At 48.3% G+C, this 22,955-nt stretch overlaps 2 protein-coding genes and 1 pseudogene across 5 annotated transcripts in view; 2 read left to right on the plus strand and 1 right to left on the minus strand.

Moving 5' to 3' along the window:
- Window positions 1-3,592, plus strand: part of CWF19L1 (CWF19 like cell cycle control factor 1) — a 39,476-nt gene extending 35,884 nt beyond the window's left edge. For both annotated transcript variants that reach the window (XM_085852195.1, XM_085852201.1), the window contains exons 12-13: window positions 2,864-2,961; window positions 3,092-3,592. In XM_085852195.1, the coding sequence (XP_085708321.1) occupies window positions 2,864-2,961; window positions 3,092-3,236 (243 nt within the window). In that variant the 3' untranslated portion in view covers window positions 3,237-3,592. The remainder of the gene's footprint in view (window positions 1-2,863; window positions 2,962-3,091) is intronic.
- A 5,270-nt stretch (window positions 3,593-8,862) lies between these two features.
- LOC147031667 (caspase recruitment domain-containing protein 11-like) overlaps window positions 8,863-22,955 on the plus strand; it is a 224,114-nt gene continuing 210,021 nt past the window's right edge. Inside the window, exons 1-2 of one of the 3 annotated variants that reach the window (XR_015050700.1) lie at window positions 8,863-9,044; window positions 9,907-9,994. The gene's annotated coding sequence lies outside the window, so the exon portion shown is untranslated. The remainder of the gene's footprint in view (window positions 9,045-9,906; window positions 9,995-22,955) is intronic. The other 2 variants (XM_085852049.1, XM_085852066.1) reach the window with 2 other exon arrangements.
- LOC147031668 (signal recognition particle RNA) lies at window positions 13,065-13,205 on the minus strand (annotated as a pseudogene).

A 22,955-nucleotide genomic window follows, 5' to 3' on the forward strand; every position in this document is an offset into this window, starting at 1 on the left:
GCGATGAGATTGTAGTGAACAGCTGTCTTGAAGATCTGGAGGGAAGAATGAGATTGGAGAAAATGTGGAAGTTTGTTTCACAGGTGGGGAAAAAGAACGAATGAGTGGAGGTGACCAATGATCCCGGATTTAGGTAGTTTCACCAGAAGAGGGTTGCTGGTGGACCGCGTATGCCCTGCAGAAATGTGGGCAGGGGTGACAAAGCACGGAGAGGGCAGAGGGTGCAAGACCAGAAAGGATGTGGTAGAAAACAGACCACCGACTTGTCTACGATTGCGAAGTGATAAGCCCATAAACTCGGCTTCATCGCGGGAGATTCCAATAATCTTGAAGGCCTTGGTTTCCAAGGCTTCAAAGTGAGCAAGATGTCAGACAAGGAGCCAGCCAAGAGGGAAGGCACGACTCCATCAAGCTTCAGATGAAGGCCTTGTCGGTGGATGGCAGCTCAGGTGTGCTCACGAAAGACTTTGTACAACAGAGGATGCCCAGTCAGCGTCTGGCTTTGGAGGCCAACTTTGAAATGTGGTTTGCCCAAGAAAGATCATGGCTGATCGTAAGACCCAGGAGTTTGAATGATTGATCTTCCTGAAGAGGATTGTTAAAAAAGTAGATAGGAGGGTTTGCAAGACGGTCCTTGTGGAGCGAGAAAATGTGAGATTTGTCAGGATCAAAAGACCCTCTTGAAGAAGATAGGTATATAATTGTATCCGAGTGTTTTACCAGTTTATGATTTTTTTTTTCAAGGTCTGAAGGGAGGGAAGAGACTGCAGCCTGCCTGGCTGAAGGATGAGGGATGTCACAGCAGAGAGTGGCGTTATCAGCAAATAGATAAAGAAGATTTTCCAGTGAGTCAGATAATTTATGAAGATCAGGAATAGTACCGGGCCCAGAACACTGCCTTGGGGCACACCAGCTTTGACAGGGAGAGGAGATGAAAGGATTCCATTGAGTGACACGTTGGCTACGAGAGTAGAGGAAGCCAGTGAGCCATGTTTGGAGTTGACTCTGGATGCCAGAGGCAGAGAGTTTGGAGCTTGCTTGCGATCACGTGTAGCCTGTGGCTGCTGGTTGCCTCATTTTCTGGGGGTGCGGCTGTGCCACTGATGCAGTTCCCTCAATTCCCAGTACACTGGTACTCATTTTGCCAACCTCAGAAGGATGACAGGCTGAGTCAGGCACTCAAACTCAAAAGCCTGAGATCTTAAGCCAACCACCTTCACCATTAAGCCAACACCAGGCTTTGAGTTTGGAGAGTAAGGCAGGATGCCAGACTGTATCAAAAGGATGACATATGTCCAGAGAGATGGATCTCATGTCTGATGTTGAAGGCCTCCACAATTGTTGGGTGAGTATAAGCAGCATGTCCAAGGTGGAGTGACCTGGTCTGAAACCAAATTGGTGATCTGAGATAAGGTTGTTGGAGAAAAGGAAGGATTTCATTTAAACTGCGATGTTGGATTCCATGACCTTGCTGATGTGATCATAAGTAAGCTGATAGGTTTGTAGTTGAGGTTATCGGTCTTTGCACCTTTTTTATGTAGTGCAGTGATGTCAATTGTTCTTAACTATCCCAATGGTGGGGAAAGAAAGTGTCCCCATAGGCTAATTCATTTACGACTAGAAAAGCACTTTGAGGAGCGCATACCCTCGCCAGGCTGAACAATTTATGTTTTGGATTGCACCGATAGGCCAGATCTGGATCTGGATCTGGACCTGAACCAAAATCGAATCGGCTTGTTACTGTCACCTACCCAAGTCATCTTCCTGGTTTTGTCTGACCCACACACAACTTTTTGAGATATCGTGCTATGTATCATTTTTGGCTCCATCTCTCAATGGTGAAGAATCACTGAAAAAATTCTCAGATCTGGATTCAGATTCAGATCTTCACTAAAATTGAATCGATTCGTCTTTGTTTATGAATTTATTTTGCAACAGGAAGTTTATAAATCCAAAAGGAAGGGGAGATATGCTAAAACGTGGCTTCTGGGGCAAACATGTAGCTTACGGATGAACTGACAATTGACTCGATACTTATTATTACGAGGCTTTCTTGCCTGATGAACCTGACAGTACAGATTCAAAATATAGTATCCTGTTTCCTTTTACATGATGGAGAAACCAATCTTTTTTTTTTAATGAATACAATTACCGGAAAAATAAGAGCAACTTTTCTCAATCAGATGTTGAGAGAGATAGCTATTCACCATGGGAAAGGTGAAGCGACTTTCAGCATTGAGCCCTCCTGGTTTGAAGACAGGCTTGCACCTGAAACATTGCTTCACCTTCTTTCCCATGGTGGTTTGCATACCTCTCAACATTTGCTTGAGAAAATGTATTGGTGTGTTTTTTTTTTTTTTGGACACGTATACGTGACTTGTGAGCTCCCCCACTCCCTCCCCTTTTTTTCGATTGACATTGCAATATTATACTTGTGTTCTCCAGCAAAATGTCTTAAGAAAGAGCAGATAATCTGGGTCCCCCACCTTTTGGGTGGTATGAAGAATATATCTGTGAAATTCTGAAGGCTAAATCTTGGAACGTTTTGGAAATATCGCGTGCACAAGCCAAGTTACCAAGATGGTTCCCATGGCAACAATTCAGCCAATCACAGCCATGATCCAATCAGGTTGAGATAATGTCACGAGGAATAGATATCTCAAATATGAAAGCTAAATGTTCAACGGTTTTTGAAATATCACGTACACAAAAGTACATGGACAGATGATTGGTCGGTCAGACAGAGCTCATTTTAATGTCCCCTGTCACCGACGTTGTCGGAGGTTGCAGGGGACAAAAGTTAATATATTTTTTGCGTAATCTGTTCCTTTTTGTCTTTTGTGGACGATTCAATATCCTGCAGGTTGTTCCCATGGGTGCTCCATATTTTTATGTCGAGCTTGACAGTGGTCAGAAACTTCTGCATCGGATTCACAATAAGTTTCCCCTGCACTTTGGAAGGTATAAAATTGTATGGTCAATAATGTCCATCCTTTGGCTGTTATTAACCTTGCCTTGTGTACATGTCATTGTTTTTAGGTTGAACTGTTATGTATAGTTGCAGAATTTTCAATCTTTCCCATCTCTGCAGGGAGGTGCTGGCTCATAAATGCCTGCTTAATGTACCTGAGCGAAGCGACTGGAGGGCCTGTCAAGATGGCCGTGATACGGAGGAGAGGCAGGCTGCGGCTTTTCGAAAGATGTTCTCCCCTTTTGACTTCACTCTCACCGACTAGGCTCTTAACCTTAATCATGTGCATCTCACTCACCTCCATCTCTACCTCCTCCTTTTTACCCACATGTAAACCTGGCCATCATTTGACACAATTGAAACATTTATTAATAAAAGTCTGTAAATAAAGAATAATAAACTTTGTGTTTATTATTCTTTCACTGTCTGTTCTTTGTAATCTTACCCATCCTTCGTGTGCGTGTGTGCGCGTGCGTGCGTGCGTGCGTGCGTGCGTGTGTTCCTGGCATTCTTCCAAAGCTCATTTGGCTCTTTCATGCCATCTTTTTAACTTTGATCAATTGTGAAAAGATTACATGTTTTTTAATATGTATTTAATAAACCGAGGATGTGAAGACCAGATGTCATGGAGCTTTGGTGATATCTGGTAACATCAGTGCACATGATCTGTTGAACATTTGCACAGACCTTGTAAATACCATGTCTACAAAGGCAATTTTTTTTTTTTTTTTTTTTTTTTTACATTTCCATACCAAGTAGTGTAGATATAGTGTAGATATAAACTAACTTAAGAAGCAAATAGATCATTTAATAATTATGATGACTTTCAGGTCACACACACCATATAAATGTAATGTTGCAGTGACCAGTCATCCATCGTGTAGCATCGACTCTTATGGAACACCTCATCCATTACATCACCTTGTTTGTCCATCTTCTTAATTTGCCTTCCTCTGTTTCCTGAGATCATCTTAGTCTTCCGGTATATACGCAGTGCCACATATATAATTACATCATATTAATACTTCTAGTCCTTCATCGCCCATTTATTTCAACATTTTTGTTGTAATCCTATCATTTCCTCGTGCTTTTCTTTCTTTAAGAGTGGGGTGTTGGCTTTACCTTGCTCCTCAAGATCTTTGGTCGTATTTGAGTTTAAACGATTGGCTTCTCTTCATTGTGTTCTTCATCTTCAAACAAACCCTCTGCGTATTCCTGCCAACACACCAATATATAGTTTGTTTACTACTATTTTTCCAACAAGTTTTCCAACACTTTAAAATACACTCATCTTGACTTGTACTGCAGTACTGTCCATCTACTGCTTCTTTCTCTTTTGCAGCGTTCATCATGCCACACTTCTTTTGCATTGTTACATTCATTCTGTATCTCTTTATTAACCTTTTTGAACTGCATTTGACCTTTTCCTTTTTTCCTGTCTTGCATTAGTTCTTGTGTCTTTTCCCTGCATCCATGGTTTCTTAGATGCGTCTTACTTTTTGTTTTGACAAAATGACTAAGAGGTCAGAAATACGCAGGATGATGTGAAGTACCAAGGTGAAATCAAAACGATGTGGTTGGCGAGTCCACACCACGTATAAGAAAGAGGGTAAACCATGGATTTTATCAACTAAAAGTTGGTAAGAGTATTTACTGTATTGGGAAACGAGGTGTGGCTGACGTTACAAGCATCAGCCCTTCATCTGAGTAAAGAAGATGAATTTTATCTTGCTCTTATAAAGGTTTAATGGTCAAAACGTTTATCTCACATTTTGTTCTTCACGACAGTAAGCATACTGATTAACTTATATAGTTGATGAAGTGAATCGTTTATCTTTTCCGCCACCGCAGACTGGCACGTGTCTTAACTGAGACCAGTATTCCGTTGTAAGAAAAAGCATAACAGAGGAATGACAAGTTTTGGGATTATTTTTTGATTGTTTTCTTTTTATTTGAACCAAGGCTTGTGGATGAGCTCTAACCCAAATGATGCACACACATGTTGATAAAGACATGAGATAGCATTGCACTTGACTTGATGGAGTTTGATAAGGCGCTGATTTTTGTTGTGATGCTGGAGTGAGTGGATTTGCTAAAAGCATATCAAGCGATCCATGACAATTTCAAGTGAAGCTGGCAGGACAGGACAGAACACAAACCTATCTGTAATTAGAACTGCAGTTGGTAGAGCGCATACCTTTGCCAGGCTGAACGGTTTACGTTTTGCATCCGATTAATAGGTCCGGACGTTAACCAAAACCTAATAAGCTTGTTCTTGTCACATACCCAACTCGTCCATCAAGTTTTGTCAAAATACGTCAACTTTTTGAAATATCATGTTATATATATATACACTAAAGTATATCATTTTGTTCAAATCAACGGTGAAGATTCAATTCAAGATTCGAGAATCTGGATCCGGATCTGCATCTTCCAAAATCAAATGAATTCCTCCTTGTCACACACCCCAACTGTCCACCAAGTTTCGTCTGAATGTGACCATAACTTCTTCAAATATCGTGCTATATATAGTTTTTGGTCCTATCAATGGTGAAGAATCATTTTTTTTTTAATTCTCATATCCAGATTCGGATCTTCACCAAAAATCTAATCAATTCGTCCTTCTCACACATGCAACCAGGCCACTAATTTTTGTCCAAATCCATCCTTAACTTCTTGAGATATCCTGCTCCCAGATAGGGGTGAAAACATAACCTCCATCCACCCTCAGGTCAGGTCAGGAAAGGGAGCATGCTGCGTGAGCAACGTGTCGCTGCGTCCACTTTCCACCGGTACTCCAAGGGCCTCCGTCTGGCAGGCAGATGTCTGGCCCATCCCCATCTCCTCGAGATGTTGATCAATCTGATGCAACCACGAGGCACGTGGTCGGCCCATTGGCCTCCTACACTCACGAGGCTCCCTCGCTGAGATAATCTGGTGAGCAGGACCAGCGTCAGGAAAATGAGCCACATGTCCCTTCAGCCGCAGCTGACGCCCAGTGATTATGCAGGTAACAAATCTCATTTTAGACTCTCTCAGCAAGCGATCGTTGGACACACAGTCCGACCAACAATAGCCAAGGATTCTCTGAAGAGACCTGGTACCGAAGGAATTAAGTCTCCATCTCAGATCCCTGGTCAGAGTCCAAGTCTCACATCCCGAGAGCATGACCGGAAACAACAAGGACCTGAAGACTCGGACTTTTGTCCTGCACAGGTATCGGCTGCGCCATGCCCCATGATCCAGTGAATCCATGACTCCCCAGGCCCGACCCAGACGTCTGTTGACCTCTGGCTCACAGCCAGCAGAGACATGAATATTACTACCAAGGTAAGTGAATCTCTCCGTGACCTCAACATCATCACCACAAACAGATACAGACAGGACAGCAGCATTCAATATATCATTGAAAGCCTGGATCTTAGTTTTGACCCAGGAAACCCGTAAATCCAGTGCAGCGGCTCCCACTCCTCCTTCAGCACCTCGAGGTCCCCCAAAAGGATATCCAGAGTCTCCGCAAAGATGACTGCATCATCTGCGAAATCAAGGTCAGCGATCTTGACATTCCCAAACGATGCACCGCAACTTGATCTCTCTGATATCCTCCCCATAATCCAGTCCATACAAGTGCTGAAAAGTGTGGGGGCCAGTACACACCCTTAGTGAACTCCAGTAACAACTGGAAATAAGTCAGAGATGGTACCACCACATCTCTCAGTGCCAGAGTATAGTTCAGACATCACATCGATCAGTTTTGATGTCACCCTATGAATACCCAAAATCTTCCAGAGGGCATCCCGATTCACTGAATCAAACGCTTCACAGAGATCAACATAGGCTGCAAGCAGCCTCTGCCGAAACTCTCGACTGCGTTCAGTGAGGACCTGAAGAGCAAGGATACAGTCAATTGTTGACCTCTTTGGTGTAAAGCCTGACTGCTCTGGACGTTGGTGCTCTGGTGGCGAACCCTATCAAGAATTATCTGAGCAAAGACCTTGCCCAGCACTGAGAGCAGCGTCACCCTCGGTAGTTTTGGTCTTGGCGATCACCCTTCCCTTTCCAGAGAGGGATAACAAGGCTCCTCTTCCAGTCAGTTTGTATCATGCCTGTGTTCCAGGCAGAGCACAGAACTGCATGCAATGACATGAGTACAGCATTTCCACCAGCCTTGAGAAGTTCAGCATGGATGCCACAAATCCCAAGAGCTTTACCCCATTTCAACCGGTTCACCGCAGCCTGTGTTTCCACAAACAAAGGTGGATCACAGTTGATTGGAGGGTCAGAAATATGGATAGTTACACCCCTGACATCCACCTCGACAGCTGGTGGATCAGTCTGGTACAACCGCTCAAAGTAACCGGCCCAGTGGGCCTTCAATTCAGACTCCTGCGTCAAGATCCCATCACGCTCTGCTCTAACTGCAGTACACCAAGGGATGGGCTTGGAGAAATGCAATGTGTGAATTCCCCTGTAAGCAGGATGAGAATCACTTGACCACAGGTGATGCTCAACTCCCTCACAGATGCTCGACCCCCTCACCAACACACATCTCATAACCATCCCTATCAGTTCCAACAGATGCATTGAAATCCCCCAAGACTAGAAGTGTAAATCGCCTGGGGCACTGATCAACCACAGACTTGGGCGTGGCATGGAATGCGTCCTTCACGGTGAGATCACTCGCCTCAGTCAGATCATATACAGAGACCACGGAAATGACACCCAAGAAGGAGTGACGAATCCTTAGTCTCATAATACGCTCATTGACCAGTGTTACCTCAATTATCATTGGGGTCAGCTTATTGGACACAGCTACAGCAACTATTTGGGCATGGTAACCATTTGAGCGACCAGATCAATCGTAGGTGTTACCACCTGCCTTGATCTCGACACATTCCGGTCTCCGAACCTCAGAGAGAGCTGCAATCCCGATGTCCAAATGCTTGAGCTCAGATGATAACAGAGACAGGTGATCATCCTCTCTTAGGGATAGGACATTCCAGGCACCTACCCAAAGGGACCGCCTCAGGTTAACCCAAGGAAACCGCCGTCTGGTGGATGATGCCTTAGCACCACTCCGACACACTCTCCCGCAATCTGATCCTGGAAGATTACTCCGTGGTTTCCCTCCTTTCATCAAAGATTGGGCGTCCCACCCTCGGTGATGTGTTAAAAAATAAAAAAGAGTTCTCGTCTCCGGATCTTCCCCAAAATCGAATCAATTTGTCCCTGGCATGCACTCGACCTGTCCACAACTTTTTGAGATATCATGCAATATATCGTTTTTAACCCCATCTCTCAATGTTAAATAATCACTTTTTAAAAACTCTCGGATCCAGATTCAGATCTTTACCAAAATCAAATCCATTCATCCTTGTCACACACCCAACCTGTCCGCCAAATTTTGTCCAAATTCGTCCATAACGTTTTTACATATCCTGCTGTCAGACAGACAGACAGGGATGAAAACATAACCTCCGTCCACCTTTGGTGGCGTAGGTAGTGCGTGCATGGCAGGCCTTCTGTTAGCATGGTTCTCTACATTTCATCGGTAATTCGGCAGTGTTGTGTCATTTGTGGCTTTGAAAATTATTATGCAGTAACATAGTGATGGACTTTCTTTTCGAGCTGATGATAACTCGGTAATTGCAACATAGTAATCGGTTCCTTCTTGCATTGCTGTTTGCTGGCTGGATGTAGCAGCATTACCTTCTGCAGACACCAAGTACATTTGAGAGGTAATTGTCCTTACAAGTTGAAATCTGGGTCATGGCAGCACCCAACTGTAATTAAATTTGAAATGAATTCACCCAGTTTTGGTATGTACTAATTTTTTTTAGCAGATGTGTATTTGACTCGGATTCAATGATGAATTTGATCAGCTGGCTCCGTAATCACTGACACCAGATCCTTCGATAGGTAAAACAGCACGTGGGTGAAGAAAACGAAATGCCTCAGGAATGCTGGAAAACAAAACATTCCCATTTAACGCCCCCTTGGAAGGAGGGCATACTTCTCGATGGCACTTTCTACCTCCATGAAGCACCAGCATGAGAGCTCATCATCTGATCAGGTATCGAACCCAGATTAGACAGTTCAAATGTGAGTGCACTCCCTCTGAGCTATACTGTGAGTTCCTGTGCTTGCATTATCATGGTGTGCATACTTGGTCTAGTTTATTTTGTCAAAGTTTTAAAACTTTTTAACCAAAATTGGATAATTTTTTTTGTTTATTTACCAAACAACAACTATATTGTGGTGAATGCACGTTTTTGGATATCTGTGAATGTGGAGAGGCTGGGTGTTTGGAACTTGAGTTGTAGATACACTGAATCTCATGGAGAGGCTGTTGCAGTCAACCAGCTTGCTTTGTTAACATGGAAACCTCACTTGCCTGAGGTTGTTTTCACTCCCTTTCTCAAGAAGGGTGCAAAAACAGACCCTTATATACCAACTACCAATGTGTTAATATCAATGGAACCCTCTCTTCCCCTTTCCCAGCAGAGACTTGTGTCATATGTATTTATGACACAAGTCATAAATAATTTGACCCCCCCCCCCCCAAAAAAAGAGGTATTTGCTTTCTTCCCAGAAATTACACTTGCAATTTTGATGAAACTCGACCACAACCTTCATCACCCGGTATGTACCAACGTTTATTCATGTCATTAGAAAAAGTGTCTTAGGGGTTTCATGAGGGGGGTGTGTTTCATCATAATTGTTTCATTGTGAAGTTTCATCATAATTGTGTGTGTAGTTTAGGGGAAGAAATCAAATTCACATTTTCGGGAGGGGACACAACCCCACCATCAACTTCCTCCGTAGACCCCCCTCAGACTTCGATTTTTTTTCCTTGTTTTTAATGCCATGAACAAATTTTAGTACATACCGGGTTATTAAGGTTTGGTCAAGTTTCATCGAAATCGTGTGTGTAGTTTCAGAGAAATTGCAAGTGTTTGTGGAAGGACGGATGGATTGACTGAGGACGTGTCATCACATCACCTCCATGGAACTATTTTCCAGGTAAGCTACAAATCATTACCTCGCGGAGCAATTTTATTTGAAGGTATAACCTTAACTTGTAAGCTAAGATAAGGGATTTATCTTTATATCTGTTACATCAGTTTCATCGTGTGCGTCTCCGTCCGTCCGGCTCTCGCTGTTGTAACAAACCTTTTGTTCATAAAAACCTATACGTAGTCATTTGAGGTTCGGGACTTCGCCATTAAGTGCGTGAATTGGCTTTAAAAATCCCGTTACTGGCCAATTGGGAAATGCTCTTAAAAGCGTTGATTCGTTGCAATTATATCAGAATGAGCTGATTTGTCACACGGTCACAGATTGTTTAACCCCTTTATGGGACCGTTCAAAAATTATGTAATACTATTTTTTTTAGGTAGGTGCTTACGGGCTTGATTAAACCTGACGAATAATTTTTAATAGCTCACCTGGACTTTAGTCACATGAGCTTATGCGATCGAGCAGTGCCGTAGGTGAGAGAGTGAGTCCGTCCATTTAAGCTCTTCAGTCATTATCGCTTGAACATAACACAAGTTTTTCATGAAACTTGGCCACAAGCTTCATGCCTGATGCCTAATGAAGGTGTATTGACCACATCAAAATCTGCACTCGTTATTCAAGGTCTATGAGGGTCTGCGGGGGGGTTGAGTGACTGTTGATCCTGATCCAGGTGAGCTTCAGGACAGTTCCTATTTTTCAACATATGGTTAGATTTTTTTGGGGTCCCTCATCATCATTAACACTTTACCCAAACAAAGCCAATGGAAATCTGACACAACAAACCCAGACAGTGTATAATCGGCAGAGACCTACAGGCCTAATGTGTTAGGCCCAACCAGTAAAACAAGATGGTGGCCTTTTCATTTTGTCTTGGTGCCATCGTGGGTGGAGTGAAGCAACAGATGTGACTGTGGTCTGGCAGATATCTGACCAAAGAGTGCCCATTTCAAAAATCGACAACAGCTCTAATAATAATAATAACAACAACAACAACAACAAGGAGAAGCTCTTGTCAACAGATAAAAAGTTCTTTTTTCATTCCAAAACACGATCTCATTCTGCCTTATACTTGTTATTCCTGTACCTTTCTTTACCTCTCCCTTTTCTCAACATCTCCAAACTAAATCTTCATTGAAGGAAATGTTTCCTTTAAAAGCTTTTTCTAATGCATTAAAATGCTTCACCTTCCTTATTTCTCCATCATGAGTACCCCATGTGTTGTTCTTCATCATGAATAATACTCCCTCTTCTTCTTCACAAGGTATGTTTTGTAAATCTGTCTCTCACCTCAGCAATTGGTCCATCAACCCTCCTCCCACTCTTCCAGTAAGACCTTTCTCCATGCCTTCAACAGGGATTCTTTCCACCAATCCCATGATCTTTATCTCAGAATGTTAAATTTGGGAATCTTGAGTTTGGTTTGCAGAGGTTGTCTTGTCTGCAGGCAACAATCAAATCATCTTCACGTTATTTTAGTGTCATTAAACCCATCCGTGTCAGTACCCTACCCCCCCCCCCCAATCTCCCACAAGCCTGTGTCTTTCCAACCCAACCCCTTTTATGTGTTCCCCTCTTCAGCATATCCCTCGACTTCATGTCCCCTCTTTCTGCATCCTCCTCACCCCACCCCCTCAAAGCTTCCCTCTCTGGCTTCCCCATCGTCCCGCTCCCTCTCAGCTTTCCCCTCGTCCCACTCCTCTGGCTTCCCCATCGTCCCGCTCCCTCTCAGCTTCCCCCTCGTCCAAACCCTTTCAGCTTCCCCGTCGTCCCACCCCTCCAATCTTCTCTCCCATCCTGCAGCAAACATATCTCCTCCCCTGTCCCTCACTGTATGGACCTTCATACATCTGAGTCCTCCATTCCAACCTCACATATCTCTCAATCCAGGCCACTGATGACAAACTGGACATAATCTGTTTAACAGAATCTTTCATACCACAGGATGTCCCTGACTCCTTTGTGTCGCTTCCTGACTATTGTCTTTTCCAATTTTACAGGCCTGAAACTCGCTCTGGTGGTGGAGTTGCACCTTACATCAATAACTCAATTCCACACTGTCCATGAACTGATTTTACACCCCCCCAACCCTCAGGAATACCTTTGGCTCTGACTTCCCCTCCACTCCCACCTCGTGTTTGTGTCTGTGTGTTGTACCGTCCTCCAAACAATGACAACTCCATCTACATCCCTTTTTCAGATAACATGGACCAACTTCTAACTATCATCCCAACTCTCTCTTCCTCATATGTGGTGATTTCAATTGTCACCATTCCAATGGGTTGGTTGCTCGTACTTTTCTCATCAGCCATGGCACTTCAGCAAATGACTTCTGTGACTCCATGAGACCGACTCAATCTCTCAACTTTCCCACCTGGATTTCTCCCACTGGTAAATCCTCCATCCTGGACTTGGTGGATGACAAACTTCCCCACAAATGTCTCCTGCTCTTCTCTGCTCCAATTGGTTCATCTGATCATATGCTTGTGGAAGTCAACATCCTTCTGTCTGTTCTCAAAGAGTTGCTTCAATGCTGGCAAGTCTGGCAGTTCACTCAGGCAGCTTGGTAGGGACTACAAGCAGCCATCTCACTTTAGGACTCATCTCTTGTATCTCCTGCTTCTGATATTAACCCAGCCTGGGAATTCTTCCACAGAAACCTGCTCTCTTGTGTGTACAGATCATTTGCATCTTGCCTTCAGTTATCCTTCCCTTCTTCTCACCCATGTTACACTGAAAAATGTTGTGAAGCTTACAGCAGCCTGCGAAGCTTATCCTGCATTGCAAAGTGACAATGTGTTGCGAGGTTCGGATCGCTTCACGAAGCTATCTACTTGGAGAGGCCTGTTCTGCGAGCTAAGCCCTGCTTTGCGTACAAATGCTTTCCAGTGAGACAAGAGGACTAAAAGTGGTTAGTACATCTCCATATGAAGTCAATTGTTGTTCGTCTTTCGGCTGCTCCCGTTAGCGGTCGCAACAGCGGATCATCCGTTATGATCCGCATCCTGATTTGGCACAGGTTTTACGCCGGATGCCCTTCCTGACGCAACCCTGGTCGCCTCTTACGACATAGGGATAAGGATTGGGTTTCGCCATGATTCCGGGCTGCCCTACACCCTCTCATAGTGTGGCCCAGTGCAGAGCTCCCGTCTTCAAGCGATCCTCCAACCCAAGCCTCCGAGTAGCCGGATTACAGGCGCACGCCACTACGCCCGGTCCTCCATATGAAGTCAATTGAATGATTATAATGCTTGTTCTGATACATGTTCTCATGTAACTGCATTGCATGACTTGAATCGATGTTATTGAATGTTTTTGTATGTTACTTCATTTGATGTATATTTGATGTATATTTTGTGTATTTCATGGAGCCCCGGAGCCATCCAGAGTTTTATCCTTGGGAGGTTTGGATTTCCAATAAACAGCTGAAGGCTTCTGTATGAACATGATGAAGTTTCTGCGCCCAACAACCTCGAACAGGCGACACTATGACTGCAAAAATCATGGCGGTAGATAAGCGCTTGCTGCCGCTATACTTGTGGGGAGGAACGTGCTCTGAAACAACTTGCCGCCTCTTCCAAGAAAGCAAACCCAAACGAAGACGATCTCAGATCACTCCCAAAAGTCCTCCATCTGCTGTCAGAAGAGCCAGAAAATAATATCTGTCCAACCTCAAGATTGAACTTTTAAACTTGTCTTCCTTCTCTAAAAACTGGTGGCACCTTGTTAAGTCGGTCTCTGCAGTATGCTCTCCTCCCATCCCTTCACTCGCTTCAAATGGCAACTGAGCCAACTCCTCTCGTGGAAGGCCGAATGCCTCAATTCTTTGTTTGCTTCATAATTTTGTCACTAATCTCTCTCTCTCTCTCTCTCTCTCTCTCTCTCTCTCTCTCTCTCTCTCTCTCTCTCTCTCTCTCTCTCTCTCTCTCTCTCTCTCTCTCTCTCTCTCTGTCTCTCTCTGTCTCTCTCTGTCTCTCTCTGTCTCTCTCTGTCTCTCTCTCTCTCTCTCTGTCTCTCTCTGTCTCTCTCTGTCTCTCTCTGTCTCTCTCTGTCTCTCTCTGTCTGTCTCTGTCTGTCTCACTCTGTCTCTCTCTGTCTCTCTCTGTCTCTCTCTGTCTCTCTCTGTCTCTCTCTGTCTCTCTCTGTCTCTCTCTCTCTCTCTCTCTCTCTCTCTCTCTCTCTCTCTCTCTCTCTGTACCCACCTTACCCAGTCATACCAAACTTCTCCTGAACCATGTGTCCTTTTTCACCTGAGAAGGTGGATTCGTTTCTGTAAACCATTGACTCTGATTCTGCAACGGCATGAGCTCACCTGTCCTAAAAACCTGCTCTGTTGGTCGTGCAATCCTATCTCTGCCCTTTTCACCCTATCATCTACCATATGTCATCTTCCATCTGCTTGGAAATCTGATAACATCACTGCACCACCTAAAAAAAGGTGCACAAATCAATCCCCTTAATGACAAACCTATTGGCTCACTTCCACATTCATCAGTAAAGGCATGGAATCCATCACCACAGTTGAGATGAAATCCTTCCTTTTCTCCAATGACCTCACCTCAGATCATCAATTTGGATTCAGACCTGGTCACTCTACTTTCGACGTGCTGCTTCTACTCTCCCAACAATGGATGGAGGAACTTAATTTCAGATACGAGATCAGGGCCGTCTCTCTGGACATATCTTGTGCTTTTGATCGAGTCTGGCATCCCGCCTTGCTCTCCAAACTGTCTGCCTATGCCCTCCAGGCCCAACTCCACACATGGCTGACTGACTTCCTCTATTCTCAGAGCAAAAAGTGTGGACTCAATGGAATCCTTTCATCTCCTCTCTGTCAAAGCTGGAGTGCCCCAAGACAGTGTTCTGGGGGCCAAGTCCTATTCCTGATCTTCATCAATGATTTCCCTGACTCTGGAAAATCCCCTTCATCTATTTGCTGTTGATTCCACCATTTGCCGTGACACCCCTCATCCTTCAGACAGGCAGGGAGCAGCCTCTTCCCTCTCTTCAGACCTTGACAAAATCACAACCTGGTCAAACGCTTGGAATATGTCTTTCAATCCTGACAACGCTCACACTCTCACTCTTTCAACCTGAAAGGACCATCTGGAAACTCCTCTCCCATTTACGTTCTTAACAGTCCTCTTGAGGAAGTTCAGTCGCTCAAACTCCTGGGTCTAACTATCAGCCATGATCTTTCTTGAGCAAATCACATTTTAAAGTTGGCCTCCAAAGCCAGTCAAAGACATGGGCATCCTCCATCATAGAATGTCCTTCCTTGGCACACTTGAACTCCTATTCACGTAAAGCCCTTCATCTGCTGCTTGATGGAGTACTGCTCTCCACTCTGAGCTGGCAACTCTGCCATACACCTTGCTCAGCTTGTGCCATGAAAACCAAGGCCTTCAAATCATTGGAATCTCCTGTGATGAAACTGAGTCCATAGGACTATCACTTTCCCATTGCAGACAGGTCGGTGGTCTCTGTCTTCGACTGTCTCCTTTTTGGCCTTGCACCCTCTGCTCTTTCCATCCACCCCTACGTCCTCCACTATCCCTCATCCCTTGTTTGCCCATCATTGTTTGTTTTGTCCCTTGACCTTGCTGTTGGTGGTTCCCCCTCTCTTATTGCTGTTGCTTTTGTCCTGTTGCATCCTGATCCGATCTGTGTTGTCGCTCTTCCATGAGCCTCGACTTTGTATACAAAAAAAGAAAAAAGGAAAAAAGGAGACACCAAAGATATCTTGCCTGAACGCACCACTACAGCTAGATGAGGAAGTTCGTGCTCCGTCACCCTGAGCGAGCGGTTCGTGCTCCGTCACCCTGAGCGAGCGGTTCGTGCTCCGTCGCCCTGAGCGAGCGGTTCGTGCTCCGTCGCCCTGAGCGAGCGGTTCGTGCTCCGTCGCCCTGAGCGAGCGGTTCGTGCTCCGTCGCCCTGAGCGAGCGGTTCGTGCTCCGTCTCCCTGAGCGAGCGGTTCGTGCTCCGTCTCCCTGAGCGAGCGGTTCGTGCTCCGTCTCCCTGAGCGAGCGGTTCGTGCTCCGTCTCCCTGAGCGAGCGGTTCGTGCTCCGTCTCCCTGAGCGAGCGGTTCGTGCTCCATCTCCCTGAGCGAGCGGTTCGTGCTCCGTCTCCCTGAGCGAGTGGTTCGTGCACCGTCACCCTGAGCGAGGTGTTGTGAAATAACACTCAATTTCTGAGCCGTTTGCAGTATTAACTTGTTTTCTAAATTACCGAGCCAAATTTTGTTTCTACCCATCACACGCAGCTGTCTATAAAGATTAATGTTTGTGAACATATCCCTGAAGCGTCTGTATAAATGCAACGTTGTTTTTCCATGAAAGCTACTTATGGTTTTTGGCTTGTTGCCGAAGTCAGCAAAGCGAGTGTGGTGTGTGTGTGTGTGTGTGTGTGTGTGTGTGTGTGTGTGTGTGTGTGTGTGTGTGTGTGTGTGTGTGTGTGTGTGTGTGTGTGTGTGTGTGTGTGTGTGTGTGTGTGTGTGTGTGTGTGTGTGTGTGTGTGTGTGTGTGTGTTGTCCACAAAGCATTCCTCTACCTCTCTTACTCTCTTTTACTCTCTTTTACTCTCTTTTACTCTCTTTTAGTCTCTTTTACTCTCTCTCTCTCTCTCTCTCTCTCTCTCTATCTCTCTCTCTCTCTCTCTCTCTCTCTCTCTCTTTCTTTCTCTCTCTCTCTCTCTCTCTCTTTTTCTCTCTCTCTCTCTACAAATCCGGGCGGTGGTTGTCTGGTTGGTGTTTGTCTCCAGACGTTTCCGGGCAGGGTTTCTCTCCAGGCGATGTTTATATCCGGATGGGAGTTTGTCTCTGGACGTGTCCAAACAGTGTTTGTCTCCGGCCAGCTTGGCTCCAGACGCGTCCGGGCGGTGTTTGTCTCAGGTCAAGTCCAGACAGTAATTAACGCTCCACCGCACATATGCCTTCCCTTCCTCTCACCTCATACTGTCTTTCCTTCCCCCATCCCTCCTCGATCCCCCACCACTCTTCGCTCCCCCTCTCTCCTCTCTTCTCCCTCTCCACTCCCCGCTCTCTCTCCCCCATCCCTCTCTCCCTCTTCCCCCCTCTTTTTCCCCCCTCTCCCCTTTTGTATTTCCGTCGGTGAAGGGACAGGTGGTATTTGCTCGTAAATGCAAAAATAAATCAGCGCCTAGACTGTGATTTTCTCAAAGAAACGGTACTTGTTATTCACCAGTTGGTAAACTTCTGCTCTCCGTTGGAGCTCACAGGATAACTTATTCAGGACTGAGTCTGAGAGGAATGTCTCCACTCTGAACTTGTCTCTGGCATTCAGCTCTGTTTACCCTTGCTGAGTGATGTCAAACAGCAGTTTCCTCCTCCCAGGAAATAACACAACAGGAAATCATAGCGGGTGTCGTCCTGATCCGTTCTGCAGCTTCCTTCTCTTCCGTCACCCTGAGCCACTCGCTCAGGGCGACGGAGCACGAACCGCTCGCTCAGGGTGACGGAGCACGAACCGCTCGCTCAGGGAGACGGAGCACGAACCGCTCGCTCAGGGAGACGGAGCACGAACCGCTCGCTCAGGGAGACGGAGCACGAACCGCTCGCTCAGGGAGACGGAGCACGAACCGCTCGCTCAGGGAGACGGAGCACGAACCGCTCGCTCAGGGAGACGGAGCACGAACCGCTCGCTCAGGGAGACGGAGCACGAACCGCTCGCTCAGGGAGACGGAGCACGGGCCGCTCGCTCAGGGAGACGGAGCACGGGCCGCCCGCTCAGGGAGACGGAGCACGGGCCGCCCGCTCAGGGAGACGGAGCACGGGCCGCCCGCTCAGGGAGACGGAGCACGGGCCGCCCGCTCAGGGAGACGGAGCACGGGCCGCCCGCTCAGGGAGACGGAGCACGGGCCGCCCGCTCAGGGAGACGGAGCACGGGCCGCCCGCTCAGGGCGACGGAGCACGGGCCTCCCGCTCAGGGCGACGGAGCACGGGCCTCCCGCTCAGGGCGACGGAGCACGGGCCTCCCGCTCAGGGCGACGGAGCACGGGCCTCCCGCTCAGGGCGACGGAGCACGGGCCTCCCGCTCAGGGCGACGGAGCACGGGCCGCCCGCTCAGGGCGACGGAGCACGGGCCGCCCGCTCAGGGCGACGGAGCACGGGCCGCCCGCTCAGGGCGACGGAGCACGGGCCGCCCGCTCAGGGCGACGGAGCACGGGCCGCCCGCTCAGGGCGACGGAGCACGGGCCGCCCGCTCAGGGCGACGGAGCACGGGCCGCCCGCTCAGGGCGACGGAGCACGGGCCGCCCGCTCAGGGCGACGGAGCACGGGCCGCCCGCTCAGGGCGACGGAGCACGGGCCGCCCGCTCAGGGCGACGGAGCACGGGCCTCCCGCTCAGGGCGACGGAGCACGGGCCTCCCGCTCAGGGCGACGGAGCACGGGCCGCCCGCTCAGGGCGACGGAGCACGGGCCGCCCGCTCAGGGCGACGGAGCACGGGCCGCCCGCTCAGGGCGACGGAGCACGGGCCGCCCGCTCAGGGCGACGGAGCACGGGCCGCCCGCTCAGGGCGACGGAGCACGGGCCGCCCGCTCAGGGCGACGGAGCACGGGCCGCCCGCTCAGGGCGACGGAGCACGGGCCGCCCGCTCAGGGCGACGGAGCACGGGCCGCCCGCTCAGGGCGACGGAGCACGGGCCGCCCGCTCAGGGCGACGGAGCACGGGCCGCCCGCTCAGGGCGACGGAGCACGGGCCGCCCGCTCAGGGCGACGGAGCACGGGCCGCCCGCTCAGGGCGACGGAGCACGGGCCGCCCGCTCAGGGCGACGGAGCACGGGCCGCCCGCTCAGGGAGACGGAGCACGGGCCGCCCGCTCAGGGAGACGGAGCACGGGCCGCCCGCTCAGGGAGACGGAGCACGGGCCGCCCGCTCAGGGAGACGGAGCACGGGCCGCCCGCTCAGGGAGACGGAGCACGGGCCGCCCGCTCAGGGAGACGGAGCACGGGCCGCCCGCTCAGGGCGACGGAGCACGGGCCTCCCGCTCAGGGCGACGGAGCACGGGCCTCCCGCTCAGGGCGACGGAGCACGGGCCTCCCGCTCAGGGCGACGGAGCACGGGCCTCCCGCTCAGGGCGACGGAGCACGGGCCGCCCGCTCAGGGCGACGGAGCACGGGCCGCCCGCTCAGGGCGACGGAGCACGGGCCGCCCGCTCAGGGCGACGGAGCACGGGCCGCCCGCTCAGGGCGACGGAGCACGGGCCGCCCGCTCAGGGCGACGGAGCACGGGCCGCCCGCTCAGGGCGACGGAGCACGGGCCGCCCGCTCGGGGCGACGGAGCACGGGCCGCCCGCTCGGGGCGACGGAGCACGGGCCGCCCGCTCGGGGCGACGGAGCACGGGCCGCCCGCTCGGGGCGACGGAGCACGGGCCGCCCGCTCGGGGCGACGGAGCACGGGCCGCCCGCTCGGGGCGACGGAGCACGGGCCGCCCGCTCGGGGCGACGGAGCACGGGCCGCCCGCTCGGGCGACGGAGCACGGGCCGCCCGCTCGGGCGACGGAGCACGGGCCGCCCGCTCGGGGCGACGGAGCACGGGCCGCCCGCTCGGGCGACGGAGCACGGGCCGCCCGCTCGGGGCGACGGAGCACGGGCCGCCCGCTCGGGGCGACGGAGCACGGGCCGCCCGCTCGGGGCGACGGAGCACGGGCCGCCCGCTCGGGGCGACGGAGCACGGGCCGCCCGCTCGGGGCGACGGAGCACGGGCCGCCCGCTCGGGGCGACGGAGCACGGGCCGCCCGCTCGGGGCGACGGAGCACGGGCCGCCCGCTCTGAATGACATGGCGGGCAAAATCATCCGCAATGAGTGAACAATTCACTCAGGACGTAGCACGGTACCGGCTATCGACTGTTCGGCATTCAGCAAGTTTCTTAAGCACTCATGCAAGCACTCCAATTAAGTGGTTGATAAGGAACGGTTGGCCAAGCTGTCACTGCACATCATATCTGATCCCTTTAACTTTAAAGCTGATCTTCACTGCGCATGTGGCAGTTAATGAAATAATATGAATTTGTTCATTTCATGACTTTATCCATAAGAGTTACTGCTTTATGCAAAACAACCCTGGAGACATCACAACGTTCAATCATTTGTGAAATCAACATTGCAGATAATCCACCACCTTGCCTGCTCATCTGTGCACGTGTCATGTGGTATATCGGTTCAGGGTCCGTGCAAACGTTTTAAATTTTTTTTAAGCGTCTGTTTTGTTTTTTTTACCAGATTTGCTTTGATTCCCAATAGAGCGCCTCGCGAACCCTCCGAAAATATAGACAGATCTGGCAGACGCCATGGATAGGCAGTCCCACTGGGGGACAGGGCACGAGGTCTTGCAGTGAATGCATTAAATTATATAGCTTAATGAAGCTTGTCAATTTTGGCACGTTCCTAAATTTTTTTTGTTCACTCAATATACAATAATTCTCAAAACAGGAGAAAAAGATAAGTTAAATGCTTTGGAAATTTCACATTTTCTTGTGTTTCTATGGAGAAGGAGAGAAGATATCCTTGCTTGCTTCAAGTAAATAGGTATCTCGGCTTAGTTATAAGACTCGTTATTACTTTAAATTATCAAATTTCACAACAGATTTCGACACTTATTTAGCCCGGACGATATCTAATCCTCAAATCCAAAATAATATTTCGATGATATACTTTTATATAGTCCGTGAGAATAGATCATGGAAAATCGTTTTATTTCATGCATGAAATCACTCCAAGCTCCTAATTTGAAAACTAAAGTACTTACAAAAGCGATGTACGCAATGATTTTTAGCTATGATGAACGGGATTCGATAATATGAATGAGGAAAGTGGAAAAAAGAAACGCTTTATCGTGGAGAAATCATTGCGGACTGTTCCAAGTCAAGTCATGATTGAGCAGGCCAAAAAAACATGGCGGCTTTAGACCCCAGCGAGGTTACCCAGGAAACTCCTTGAGATCCCAGAGAGCGAGGTGGCCGAGGATCCCCTGATGAAGGATATAATTAAATAAGGATGTAAATTATCTTCAAAATGAGTGTTTTAATTAACCCAAACACCCAATTTTCACTTCTGCACTTACTTGGAGTTTTCTTAGTATGGATGCAAAGTTTCAGGCTGCTAGGTTTTATGGTTTTGGAGTTATGGAGGAGACACACTGACACACACACACACACACACACACACACACACACACACACACACACACACACAATTATTTATTCGTATCGATTCGTATGCAGCCTGTGGCTATTTGCCCGCATCATTTTCTGGGGGCACGGCTGTGCCACTGATGGAGTGCCCCTGTTACCAGTAAACTGGTACCCATTTTGCCAACCTCAGAAGGATGACAGGGTGAATCAACCCACCTAATGTTAATTCAACATCACAACAGAGGCTTGAACTCAATGCCCTAAGATCTTAAGCCAGCCACCTTAGCCGTTACACCAACACCAGGCTTTTAACGCTCATGATTTGAAAGTTCAGGCTCTGAATCTCAATAATCAGTACCCAGACGATGTGGAAGAGGCTCTCCTATAGCTAATGAATGCATGCACATTTGCTCCTCGTTAAAGAGTTTCAATAAGCTTGACAAAGCCATTCCAGATCTTCAAAAAAGTCATCAGAGCTGATAAATTGAAAGCGATTTATCATTCAGTTAAGAAAGGTTGACTCGCTTGGCTTTGTTCACCATTAAAGTCAAAGCTTTTGAGCACATTTTCATACGATAATGTTATTGATGACTTCACCAATGGAAGAGTTTTCTGAAATTAGATACTTTATCAGAAAGAACCTGTAAAGCTGTTAAAACCGCAGCATCAGCACCAAGAAAACTCGATCTGATCCAGTTTGTAGTGGGTATGATGTATGGGTAGGTCGGTTTTGAAAATTGGTCGAGGGTGGCAGAGAAGGTAAGTTCAGCACTGCTCGTCCCTCGGATGGACGTTAAGCCATGGGTCTTCTGCCCGCTAGCATGAGCTGGTACATGTTGAACATCCCACGGTGTCGTTCACGAAGTGACGCGAGTTATCACCGGCACCCTGATCAAAATCCAGATTCCTGTCACATTCAGTGGAACGAACGTTCGGTCTGTCCAGCCGGTTCGGAAAAGCCCTGGGCAAAAGACTTTCTCCCGCCGACCCCAGGAGAAGGTGGGAATATTGTGATTAAGGCCGTCAAAGAGGTACTGTATTTCTTTTTGTAGTCCTCTCTGTCTATCATAAGTTATTTGTTTATTCTGAAGTCTCCATTAACACAACCTTACAATGCATGAACTGAAAAACCTCTGCCTTCAAATCGTCCAACTCTCATCTTCTTTACCTTCAGGCTATGGCCCCTCTTCCGAGCACTCACAACTATTGAAAAATTCCACACTGCACCTGTCTTGTCCACACCCTTCATCGACTATAAATGTGTGTCTGTGTGTCACACTTTTTGTGTCTATTAATTATGCATTATTGGAATGCACCTTTAGACTGCTGAGACCTCTTCGAACTTTGAAGACCCTTTAAGACCCCGAAAACCCAGAAGACCGCAAATGTCCCAAAAAGTTCCCGAGGACTCAAAAGTCCCCAAGGACCCAAAAGACCCTCAAGGCTGTGAAGACAAATGAAAATTTGGTCCATTGGACCAATGGGCACACTAGTTATCTTATACATTTCAATCACATGCCTCCTAACCACCTCTTTTCTTATGTATAAAGCCCTCTCTCCTTCAACAGCTCCCCATAGCTTATTCTGAAATCGATGGAGGTGCACGACACTGATCCCTCGATGGTAGCTACTAGCTATGTCCTTCCGAAGATGTGATTGCTCCTTCCGAGTTGATTGACTTTCTGGGATGCTCCTTTCTACATGTGTTCGACATATAGACCGAGCTGTTAGATTACAGACAGCCACTGAGCTTGGGGGAAATGATGTCACTATGGGAGCACTCGGTACCAGGGGCAACAGAACAATGGTGCCGCATT

Source organism: Eptatretus burgeri, chromosome 2 (assembly GCF_056783735.1).
Source record: "Eptatretus burgeri isolate ZD-2024b chromosome 2, Ebu_testis_v1, whole genome shotgun sequence".
Classification (NCBI taxonomy): Eukaryota; Metazoa; Chordata; class Myxini; order Myxiniformes; family Myxinidae; genus Eptatretus; species Eptatretus burgeri.